Raw genomic sequence first — 12280 nt, 5'->3', positions numbered from 1 at the left:
ATAGAAAATTTTGTTAAAATTTTATTTCTATAGAAAATTTTGTCAAAACTTTATTTCTATGGAAAATTTTGTCAAAATTTTATTTCTATAGAAAATTTTGTCAAAACTTTATTTCCATAGAAAATTTTGTGAAAATTTTATTTGTAGAGAAAATTTTGTGAACATTTTATTTCTATAAAAAATTTTGTTAAAATTTCATTTCTATAGAAAATTTTGTTAAAATTTTATTTCTATAGAAAATTGTGGATGGCAGTGTTTAGAAGAAGTTTCTACGCAATACATGGTGGAGGGTACATAAGCTTCGGCCTGGCCGAACTTACGGCCGCATATACTTGTTCAAAATATTTTAATTCAAACGTGTCGGATAAGCATTAGAATACATTAAAAAATCATATTAAAAAATATTTATTCACACCCAAAACACTGAATTTGAATCACAGTGTAAGAAGTGATGCAAGTTCAGTGCAACGGCTGTTGAAATGGCGAACATCCGTCCCATGTTAAATTCATCACTTCTGCGCCAATTTTGCACTACTTCCGGATCCAAAAAAAAAACATTTTCACTACTTTTTTTGGCGATGCTTTTTTACTGGGTAGTATATGTATCTTTTCTTATTCCTTAGATGTCATAACTAGCAAAAATTTGAAAAGTAAGGGTGGCTGAAATATGTTGCAACCAACTTCAGGTTGGTATAATTTCGAAATCGCTCATCTGACAGCAGACAGTGAAAGTTCATTTTATTGTTTATCAGCTTCCAAAAAGCGCTGTGATCTAATGCAATCAAAAATAAAGTTATTCGTGAGGAAATTCAAGCGTTATAGTATGAAGCCTTTATATAGGACGGGAAACCTCCAATTGGCTATCGTATTAGCCTTGGTGATAACACGCCAGAACGAGCTTGAACTAAAGCCATTGAAGTTCCCAAAAAGGCAAGAGCTCACCGATGCACAAAATTAGTTAGACCGGATAGAGCCAAGGAATTGCTACGCTACACGAAAGTGTCTAGTTACCGGATTTGGTTTTCTCCGACGAGAAGGCATTCCAAATTTAGCAGTTTGCGAACAAAATAAAATGATCGGTTTGGTCGATACCCTTGTGCCGAACATTATCTGGAAAATGCCCTAAAGACACTACTGAAGCCATGAACAAACGTACATTTCGTTCGCAGATCATGACATTTGAACTGGACTCAGCACGCGTCAACCAAGCATGGTTTACAAAAGAGGTTCCTTACTTCTTCCGTACCGCCCAATGACTGACCGAAATTGCCAATGTGTCGATCATCTCAAAACAGCGCTTCGCCGGAAATTGGCCAATATACCGCAGATTAACCTTCATGAAGACTTTGTCGGCCATTTGAAGGCAGTACGGATGGCTGATATAGAGTGGTTAAAATTTCAAGGGCCGATGTTGATTTAGAATAAAACACAAACTATTTAGGAAATTATTGTAATTTTATTACAATATGATATACTGGTATTACTCAATTATGTATGGAACAAAATATCGGCCAAATGGGCGCCGCCGGTGGCACACCTTCATCCGATATTCCAAATTTTCGATGACGCTGAGGCATAATGGAGGTTCTATGCCGTTAATGTGCCGAATTATCTCATCCTTTAGCTCTTGAATTGTTGCTGGGTTATCGACGTACACCTTTTCTTTCAAATAACCCCAAAGAAAAAAGTCCAACGGTGTCAAATCACATGATCTTGGCGGCCAATTGACATCGTCATTACGTGAGATAACACGGCCATTTAATTTGTTGCGCAAAAGAGCCATTGTTTCGTTAGCTGTGTGGCAAGTGGCACCGTCCTGCTGAAACCACATATCGTCCACATCCATATCTTCCAATTCGGGCCATAAAAAATCGTTATCATCTCACGATAGCGAACACCATTCACAGTAACTGCCTGACCGGCCTCATTTTGGAAAAAATACGGCCCGATGATGCCGCCAGCCCATAAACCGCACCAAAACAGTCACTCTTTGTGGGTGCATTGGTTTTTCGACAATCACTTTTGGATTCTAATTCGCCCAAATGCGGCAATTCTGTTTATTGACGAATCCACTGAGGTGAAAATTTGCCTCATCACTGAAGATGATTTTCTTCGAAAATTGATCATCCATTGTTGCCATTTCTTGGAATCATTTAACACGTTGTTGTATTGTGTATCTCTCCATGGTTCAAATTGAGTATGTCTGAAATAGAGAAATGTCGAATAAAATTAGGAAAATTTTATTTGACTTGTTGCGTTACATATCAGTCACCTGTCCAAATACATTAAGTTTTTACTAAGAATCTTCAAACAGATAAATCGATCCCCAATCACACAAAAATTGGTCCATATCAAGCTCATAATTGTATATAGCCCCCATCACAAATGTCCGCTACGAGGAGGTTCTTCAAAAGGAAATTTTTATATGTAATACACAGTGGTGGTTATTGAAGATCCGCCCTGGCCGCAGTTTCGGCCGTATATACTCGTGCTTGTTTGAGAGATATCTTTATATTTCGATATAAACGAACTTTCTTTTTTTTTTTTTATACCCTCCACCATAGGGTGGGGGGTATATTAACTTTATCATTCCGTTTGTAACACATCGAAATATTGCTGTAAGACCCCATAAAGTATATATATTCTGGGTCGTGGTGAAATTCTGAGTCGATCTAAGCATGTCCGTCCGTCCGTCCATCCGTCCGTCCATCCGTCCGCCCATCCGTCCGTCTGTTTAAATCACGCTAACTTCCGAACGAAAAGAGCTATCGACTTGAAACTTGGCACAAGTAGTTGTTATTGATATAGGTCAGATGGTATTGAAAAGGGGCCATATCGGTCCACTTTTACGTATAGCCCCCATATAAACGGACCCCCAAATTTGGCTTGCGATTGCTCTAAGAGAAGCAAATTTCATCCGATCCGGCTGAAATTTGGTACATGGTGTTAGTATATGGTCTCTAACAACCGTGCAAAAATTGGTCCATATCGGTCCACTTTTACGTATAGCCCCCATATAAACGGACCCCTAAATTGGGCTTGCGAGTGCTCTAAGAGATGCAAATTTCATCCGATCTGGCTGAAATTTGGTACATGGTGTTAGTATATGGTCTCTAACAACCGTGCAAAAATTGGTCCACATCGGCCCATTATTATATATTGCCCCCATATAAACCGATCCCCAGATTTGTCCTCCGGAGCCTCTTAGAGGAGCAAAAATCATCCGATCCGATTGAAATTTGGTACGTGATGTTAGTATATTGTCGCTAACAACCATGCCAAAATTGGTCCATATCGGTCCATAATTACATATAGCCCCCATATAAACCGATCCCCCGATTTGGCTTGCGGAGCCTCTAAGAAAACCAAATTTCATCCGATCCGGCTGAAATTTGGTACATGGTGTTGGTATATGTTCTCTAATGACCATGCAAAAATTGGTCCACATCGGTCCATAATTATATATAGCCCCCATATAAACCGATCCCCAGATTTGACCTCCGGAGCCTCTTAGAGGAGCAAAAATCATCCGATCCGATTGAAATTTGGTACGTGGTGTTAATATATTGTCTCTAACAACCATGCCAAAATTGGTCCATGTCGGTCCATAATTATATATAGCCCCCATATAAGGTGATCCCCAGATTTGACCTCCGGAGCCTCTTAGAGGAGCAAAATTCATCCGATCCGGTTGAAATTTGGTACGTGGTGTTAGTATATGGTCTCTAACAACCATGCAAGAATTGGTCCATATCGGTCCATAATTATATATAGCCCCCATATAAGGTGATCCCCAGATTTGACCTCCGGAGCCTCGTAGAGGGGCAAAATTCATCCGATCCGGTTGAAATTTGGTACGTAGTGTTAGTATATGGTCTCTAACAACCATGCAAGAATTGGTCCATATCGGTCCATAATTATATATAGCCGATCCCCAATCACACAAAAATTGGTCAATATCGGTTCATAATCATGGTTGCCACTCGAGCCAAAAATAATCTACCAAAATTTTATTTTTATAGAAAACATTGTCAAAATTTTATTTCTGTAGAAAATTTTGTCAAAATGTTATTTCTATAGAAATTTTTTTTCCAAATTTTATTTCTATAGAAATTTTTTTCCAAATTTTATTTCTATAGAACATTTTGACAAAATTTTCTATAGAAATAAAATTTGGTAAAAATTTTCTATAGAAATAAAATTTTGCAAATTATAGAAAATTTTGTCAAAATGTTATTTCTATAGAAAATTTTGTCAAAATTTTATTTCTATAGAAAATTTTTTCCAAATTTTATTTCTATAGAAAATTTTGTCAAAATTTTATTTCTATAAATAATTTTGTCAAACTGAATTATATACGTATTGGATCGATCTTTTTTGATTTAATATATACCACGTATGGACTTACATACAATTTAGAAGACGGTGTTAGGAGGTTTTAAGATACCTTGCCATCGGCAAACTTAAGCGCAACCCAAGTAATTCGATTGTGGATGACAGTCTTCAGTAGAAGTTTCTACACAATCTATGGTGGCTTCGGCCTGGCCGAACTTACGGCCGTATATACTTGTTTTCGTATTAACTTGTTTTTAAGTAAAAATTCAAAAATCTGTTTGTGCGCCATTTAAGTGTAGACCAATGGTTTATTTAGTTCACTTCCAGAAAAAAACAAAACACCTCAATTGTAGCCATAACCGAAGAACATGAAGTGATAGTATATACTCGTATTTAAGGTTCATCGGTATCAACGAATTAATGTGAAACGTGAGTTTCATTAATTAAATAAAAACTTATTTTTTTTTTGTATTTTAGTTTCAAGTTTCTTTCTGCCCTGTCTAAGCCAAGATTATAACTATGCTGTTTTGTACTTGTACAAGGTGAAGCTACAATAAAGAGCAGTTAATGGGGAAAAAATTTCGATTTTTCATTTTCGCACAATCTCGTTTTATTTCCAGAGCTTGAAACTATAGCATTATCATTTCATATGAAAGACTGTGGTTTATTTATATGGCAAAAAACACCAATTTTTTGTAACCATTTTTTTTTGTTCTTATTTTTCGCATTCAGTTCAAGTTTCAATATAACTGAGTTGGCTTTAATTTTTTCTTTTTTGCGGATGTGTTGTAACGACGAATTTCTCAAGTTCGCATGAAATTGCATTCATATCCATCCATGGTTTATTGCATTTTCAAGTTAAGTTCGGCTTGGTTTGGTTTGGTGTCTCTTATCGGTTTTCTGGTAATTTCACATTAATGAAAATGGTTTTTATGTGGGTTTAGGTTTTTTTTGCTTTGTTTTTTTTTTATATTTTTGCCGACTTTATCAATCAAAATTTACTGTGGCCTGTCTGAATATTGAATGGTTTTATCTCACTCACTTGTTAATGTGAGAAAATTTTGCCATGCAAGATCAGATTACATGGAATTGTTAATGATACGGGAATTGAACCAACTTTGCCGCTTAGAGGTAATTCTAGGGGTTTCTTTAACTCGAGTAGCTGGGTTTGGTGGATTGATTGATCTACCGATGGAATCTTGAAATGTCGTTAACTAATATGCACACCGGCTACTGTGTTGTGCAAAGAGTTACCTACTACTTGGGTGTGTATGATCGGTGTTGCCAGTATTTTTATGACTCTTGTCCCCAAATTATGATGTTTTCGTCCCCAATTTAAACTTAAATTCCTCAGAAAAATCTCCAATAAATTTTTGACAAGTTTTTTTTTTTTTTTTTTTTTTAAAAGAATAATTCAAAATGCTCTGCTGTAGAAAATCAGTAATAATTTAAATATTAAAATTTTGTCAAATTCAACAAGCTGCAATAAGATCAAGATTTCGAACCACAACACCAAGAGACTTGTGATCGTCTTCCAAATGCTGGAGGTATGAAAATGGGAGTTCGGTCACTTTGTATTTATGAACGAAAATTTACTTCTAAATACTCAAGTAGTAAAATTAGGTGGTAGACACGTTGCAAAAGTTGGTAAAATTCTATCAGAAATGGTCAATTTTTTATTGTTTGATAGATTGGTAGAATTTTTTATGTTTTTGTAGACTTTGCAAAGATGTACTTCATAAATTTTCTATAGAAATATACTTCTGACAACATTTTCTACATAGAAATAAAATTTTGATAAAATTTTCTATATTGAAATAAAATTTTGAGATAATTTTCTATACAAAAAGAAAAATTTTGACAAAATCTCCTATAGAAATAATATTTTGACAAAATTTTCTACAGAAATAAACTTTTGACAAAATTGTCTATAGTTATGAAATGTTGACAAAATTTTCGATATGGAAATAAAATTTTTAGATAATTTTCTATACAGAATAAAAGTTTTGAAAAAATGTCTATAGAAATAAAATATTGACAAAATTTTCTACAGAAATAAACTGCTGACAAAATTTTCTACATAGAAATAAAATTTTGACAAAATTTTCTATATTGAAATAAAATTTTGAGATAATTTTCTATACAGAAAAATTTTTTTTTTTTAAATTTCTATAGAAATAAAATATTGACAAAATTTTCTATAAAAATAAAATATGGCAAGATTGTCTATAGAAATGGAATTTAGAAAAAAATGTCTATAGAAATAAAATTTTGTTAAAAAAAAAAGATTAAACTGAAAAATCCATACAAAAACCCCCAAATTTATGGAAATTCCCCACCAAGTCCCCAACTCGAAAAAATATACGCAATTTGGGAAAAAATACCCAATACTGGCAACAATGTGTATGAGTGTCGATGTCAAACGAAAAAAAAAAAACAAATACAAGTTACAAACGAAGATATCATTCATACACGCAAAAAAATAATTCTTTCCTCCCAAACGAAATTTTAGACAAACAAAGTTCGTTTCTCATTTGCTTTTCGCTGTAAGGAAGTGTATTTGGAAGAAAAGTATATACTTTTTGTGATAAACGTTTATTCTTTTCCAGGATGTAAAAACAATTTCATAAAGCCTAGCTCAAAAAAAAATATTATTTTCTTGCTAATTGCATTGTCCCTCACATCTTTCTCACATCCACGAGGATTTTTAGTTCTTAACACCTTTTCCTGTAATACCAACAATGTAGAAGAAATTATACGATTTTATAAATTTTTAAAATTTTTTTTACCTTTCGCCTGGACGGAGAATCGAACCGCGGACCATGCACATTGTAAGCCAACACACTAACCACTGAGCTATGTACCTGTTATGGTCATCAATAGATAAATATCAATACAAGTTATATTTATATAGCATAGCTTGCGGCGCCCACGAATCAAATAAACAAAGTTTATTTAACAGAAACAAACACTTAGTTTGGCACCGTGGAGCAGTGGTAGCTACGTCCGACTCTCATGCCAAGGGTCGTGGGTTCGATCCCTGCTTCGGCCAAAGTTTTTTTTTTTTTGTTTTTGTTTTTTTTTTACATATATTCCAGATATATTCGGAAGATTCCGAAAAAATGTTCAACATTACATTGTACTATATTAAATTTTGAACTGTAAAATGTTTCTTATTAAAGACCTAAAGTCAGAAAAGAACAGTGTTTGATATAAACGAAATGGACTGTGTTGTTATTTCAAAAATAACTTTTTTTATTGAAAAAATAAAAATTTTGTAACAAACGAATTTTTTTGGTGATAAAAGTTTAAAATTTTCGAAGCAATTCAAAAAACTCTAACAAAAGAAAAACGTTTTCGGTACACGTTTTCCAAACGTTTTTTTTCTTTGCGTGTAGTCATCCAAGATATAGATAGCCGACTGTAAACAAAAACTTAAATTAAATTGTCATTTGCAAAATTAAACAAGTAAGGAAAGTCTAAAGTCGGGCGGGGCCGACTATATTATACCCTGCACCACTTTGTAGATCTAAATTTTCGATACCATATCACATCCGTCAAATGTGTTGGGGGCTATATATAAAGGTTTGTCCCTAATACATACATTTAAATATCACTCGATCTGGACAGAATTTGATAGACTTCTAAAAAATCTATAGACTCAAAAGTTAATTCGGCTAATGCACTAGGGTGAAACACAATGTTAGTGAAAAATATGGGAAACATATAAATTTGAAGCAATTTTAAGGAAACTTCGCAAAAGTTTATTTATGATTTATCGCTTGAAATATATGTATTAGAAGTTTAGGAAAATTACAGTCATTTTTACAACTTTTCGACTAAGCAGTGGCGATTTTACAAGGAAATTGTTGGTATTTTGACCATTTTTGTCGAAATCAGAAAAACATATATATGGGAGCTATATCTAATTCTGAACCGATTTCAACCAAATTTGGCACGCATAGCAACAATGCTAATTCTACTCTCTGTGCAAAATTTCAACTAAATCGGAGTTAAAAATTGGCCTCTGTGGTCATATGAGTGTAAATCGGGCGAAAGCTATATATGGGAGATATATCTAAATCTGAACCGATTTCAACCAAATTTGGCACGCATAGCTACAATGATAAGTCTACTCCCTGTGCAAAATTTCAACTAAATCGGAGCAAAAAATTGGCCTCTGTGGTCATATGAGTGTAAATCGGGCGAAAGCTATATATGGGAGATATATCCAAATCTGAACCGATTGCACTCAAATTTGGCACACATAGTTACAATGCTAATTCTACTCCCTGTGCAAAATTTCAACTAAATCGGAGTTAAAAATTTGCCTCTGTGGTCATATGAGTGTAAATCGGGCGAAAGCTATATATGGGAGATATATCCAAATCTGAACCGATTTGGCTGATATTTTGCAAGTTTTTCGAGACCCATAAAATATTCGGATGTACGGAATTTGAGGAAGATCGGTTGATATACACGCCAATTATGACCAGATCGGTGAAAAATATATATGGCAGCTATATCTAAATCTGAACCGATTTTTTCCAAAATCAATAGGGATCGTCTTTGAGCAGAAACAGGACCCTATACCAAATTTTAGGACAATCGGACTAAAACTGCGAGCTGTACTTTGCACACAAAAATACATCAACAGACAGACAGACGGACGGACAGACAGACAGACAGACAGACAGACGGACATCGCTAAATCGACTCAGAATTTAATTCTAAGCCGATCCGTATACTAAAAGGTTGGTCTATGATTACTCCTTCTTGGCGTTACATACAAATGCACAAACTTATTATACCCTGTACCACAGTAGTGGTGAAGGGTATAAAAATAGAAAAACCCAAATTCATACGAATTCGAGTGACTGCCTTTCTTTCGAATGAGTTTTCGTTCGATATACAGGAAAAGGGCATTAAATATTTTTGTTTCAAATAGATTAAAAACAGAGTAAGAATTAATCAAATGGTTCAAATTATTACAAGTTTGTTAAAAAAAAAATGCTAAATCCAACATAGAAAAATTATGAATTTTTGAAAATATTTGAAAAATATCACAAAATATTAAAAAAATAATATCACAAAATTTTTTAATTCACATTCAAAACACTGAATTCGGATCACACCTTAAGATGTGATGCTATTTAATGTATAACATCCCGACATTTATCAATCATTACAATGATCTTTGCAACAAAATAAATATTTACTTTCAAAGACCACAATAATAATAACTCCTCAAGTGGTCTATCTGCCCATTATCGTACAAACTGGATGAATGATCTGGGTATCTTTTGTATCAGCCCGCACATTCACACTGTTGGTGAATCGGGGAAGAAAGTCACAATGGAATTAAATCTTGAATAAATTTCATTGTTCGTTCCTTGTCTTCTCCTTCTCCCAGATGCAGCACCTCATGACTGTTTGATATTTTAAGGGAAATATTTGATTTTGTTAGTTGAGGTGTTGTTTATGGCATTGTTAAGGCGAGATTCTTTTATTTGAGTATATCTCAATAAAGATCAACTCTTCCAGACAGACAAGAAAACAAAAACTTACCAGCTAAGGGGTTGTTTTTGATTTTAAGGCTTACTGACATTTGGGTGGGAATTATTTATACGCAAATGAGGGTATTAACACAATTTCTTATTGTCGCAATTGTAGCAACAAATTGCGAAGTATAGCTTTATGACGTCATATCAAATAGGACAAACTGTGATCAAGAATATGCAATGATACAACAATCCCTACAAATGCATCTGTGTGTGTGTGTGTAAAATTGAAAGGAGTTTTTGTTTGTAAAAAAAAACTTAAAGAAAAATTTTTGGCAAAATGTTGATTTATCTTTTTAATTCCAATGGTCGATTTTGGGAGCCACCATGTTAGGTTAGGTGGCAGCCCGATGTATCAGGCTCACTTAGACTATTCAGTCCATTGTGATACCACATTGGTGAACTTCTCTCTTATCACTGAGTGCTGCCCGATTCCATGTTAAGCTCAATGACAAGGGACCTCCTTTTTATAGCGAATCCGAACGGCGTTCCACATTGCAGTGAAACCACTTAGAGAAGCTTTGAAACCCTCAGAAATGTGACCAGCATTACTGAGGTGGGATAATCCACCGCTGAAAAACTTTTTGGTGTTCGGTCGAAGCAGGTGTTCGATCCTGCTTCGACCGACCATAAAAAAGTTTTTCAGCGGTAGATTATCCCACCTCAGTAATGCTGGTGACATTTCCGAGGGTTTCAAAGATTCTCTTCGATTTTGTTATTATTATTATTATTTTTTTTTTAATTTTCAAATCTCGACTTTCGAATATTTACGTATTTTCAAATTCGGGTTGTTTGACTTTCCGATTTTGTTTACTAATTTTGAAGAAGTTCCCATTTGTCATTAACTCTCTAAAGCCCCAATTTTTTTTTTGTCAGCTGATTAAATATTCAATGTTAACGACACAAAAGCAAGAAAACTAATCAAGAAAAAATTATACGGTCAAATTCAGTATATGCTGCAAAGGCTCTTGAAGAGGTTCAACTAAGTTTTCTTTTTATTTCATTCATTTTTGTTGTCTTAAGGTGTGTTTTACTAAAAGCTTCCTTACTTAATGAAGTCCGCCTAAAGGCGGGATTGGGCATTAGAGGTTTATGAATTCGAAGAATTTTCAGCATAAAAAAATCTGACTCAAATTCTCTTTCGTTAAAGTACGATTGGTCGATTTTTGCAAATTAAAAAACTTGACAAAATTTGCAGAAACCAACAATATCGTTTTTATACCCGCCACCATAGGATGGGGGGTATATTAACTTTGTCATTCCGTTTGTAACTCATCGAAATATTGCTCTAAGACCCCATAAAGTATATATATTCTGGATCCTGGTGAAATTCTGAGTCGATCTGAGCATGTCCGTCCGTCCGTCTGTTCAAATCACGCTAACTTCCGAACGAAACAAGCTATCGACTTGAAACTTGGCACAAGTACTTGCTATTCATGTAGGTCGGATGGTATTGCAAATGGACTATATCGGTCCACTTTTACGTACAGCCCCCATATAAACGGACCCACAAATTTGGCTTGTAGAACCTCTAAGATAAGCAAATTTCATCCGATTCGGCTGAAATTTGGTACATGGTGTAAGTATATGGTCTCTAACAACTATGCAAAAATTGGTCTACATCGGTCAATAATTATATATAGCCCCCATATAAACCGATCACCCGATTTGGCTTTCGGAGCCTCTAAGAGAAGCACATTTCATCCGATCCGGCTGAAATTTGGTACATGGTGTTAGTATATGGTCTCTAACAACTATGCAAAAATTGGTCTACATCGGTCAATAATTATATATAGCCCCCATATAAACCGATCCCCCGATTTGGCTTGCGGAGCCTCTAAGAGAAGCAAATTTCATCCGATCCGGCTGAAATTTGGTACATAGTGTAAGTATCTGGTCTCTAACAACCATGCAAAAATTGGTTCACATCGGTCCATAATTATATATATCCCCCATATAAACCGATCCCCCGATTTGGCTTTCGGAGCCTCTAAGAGAAGCAAATTTCATCCGATCCGGCTGAAATTTGGTACATTGTGTTAGTATATGGTCTTTAACAACCATGCAAAAATTGGTCCAAATCGGTCCATAATTATATATAGCCCCCATATAAACCGATCCCCAGATTTGACCTCCGGAGCCTCTTAGAGGAGCAAAATTCATCTGAGCCATTTGAAATTTGGTACATAGTGTTAGTATATGGTCTCTAACAACCATGCAGGAATTGGTCCATTTCGGTCCATAATTATATATAGCCCCCATATAAACCGATCCCCAGATTTGGCTTGCGGAGCCTCTGAGAGAAGCAAATTTCATCCGATCCGGCTGAAATTTGGTACATCCCAGCAAAAAAAGCGTCGCCAAAAATTTAATGAAAATATTCT

The 12280-nt window shown here is 34.8% G+C and overlaps 1 protein-coding gene across 1 annotated transcript; it reads right to left on the bottom strand.

The window, feature by feature from the left end:
• Nucleotides 1–1048: 1048 nt before the first annotated feature.
• On the bottom strand, nucleotides 1049–4630 carry LOC142235887 (uncharacterized). Its single transcript, XM_075307138.1, has 4 exons — nucleotides 4409–4630; nucleotides 1536–2203; nucleotides 1236–1376; nucleotides 1049–1184 (listed from the first exon to the last, which is right to left on the bottom strand). The coding sequence occupies exons 2-4, from the start codon at nucleotides 1844–1846 to the stop codon at nucleotides 1049–1051; spliced, it is 588 nt and encodes a 195-aa protein (XP_075163253.1). The 5' UTR covers nucleotides 1847–2203; nucleotides 4409–4630.
• Nucleotides 4631–12280: the final 7650 nt, after the last annotated feature.

The sequence above is a fragment of the Haematobia irritans genome, chromosome 4, assembly GCF_050003625.1.
Source record: "Haematobia irritans isolate KBUSLIRL chromosome 4, ASM5000362v1, whole genome shotgun sequence".
Taxonomy (NCBI): Eukaryota; Metazoa; Arthropoda; class Insecta; order Diptera; family Muscidae; genus Haematobia; species Haematobia irritans.
The sequence above is the reverse complement of the archived record's forward strand: the minus strand, read 5'-3'. Positions and strand labels throughout refer to the sequence as shown.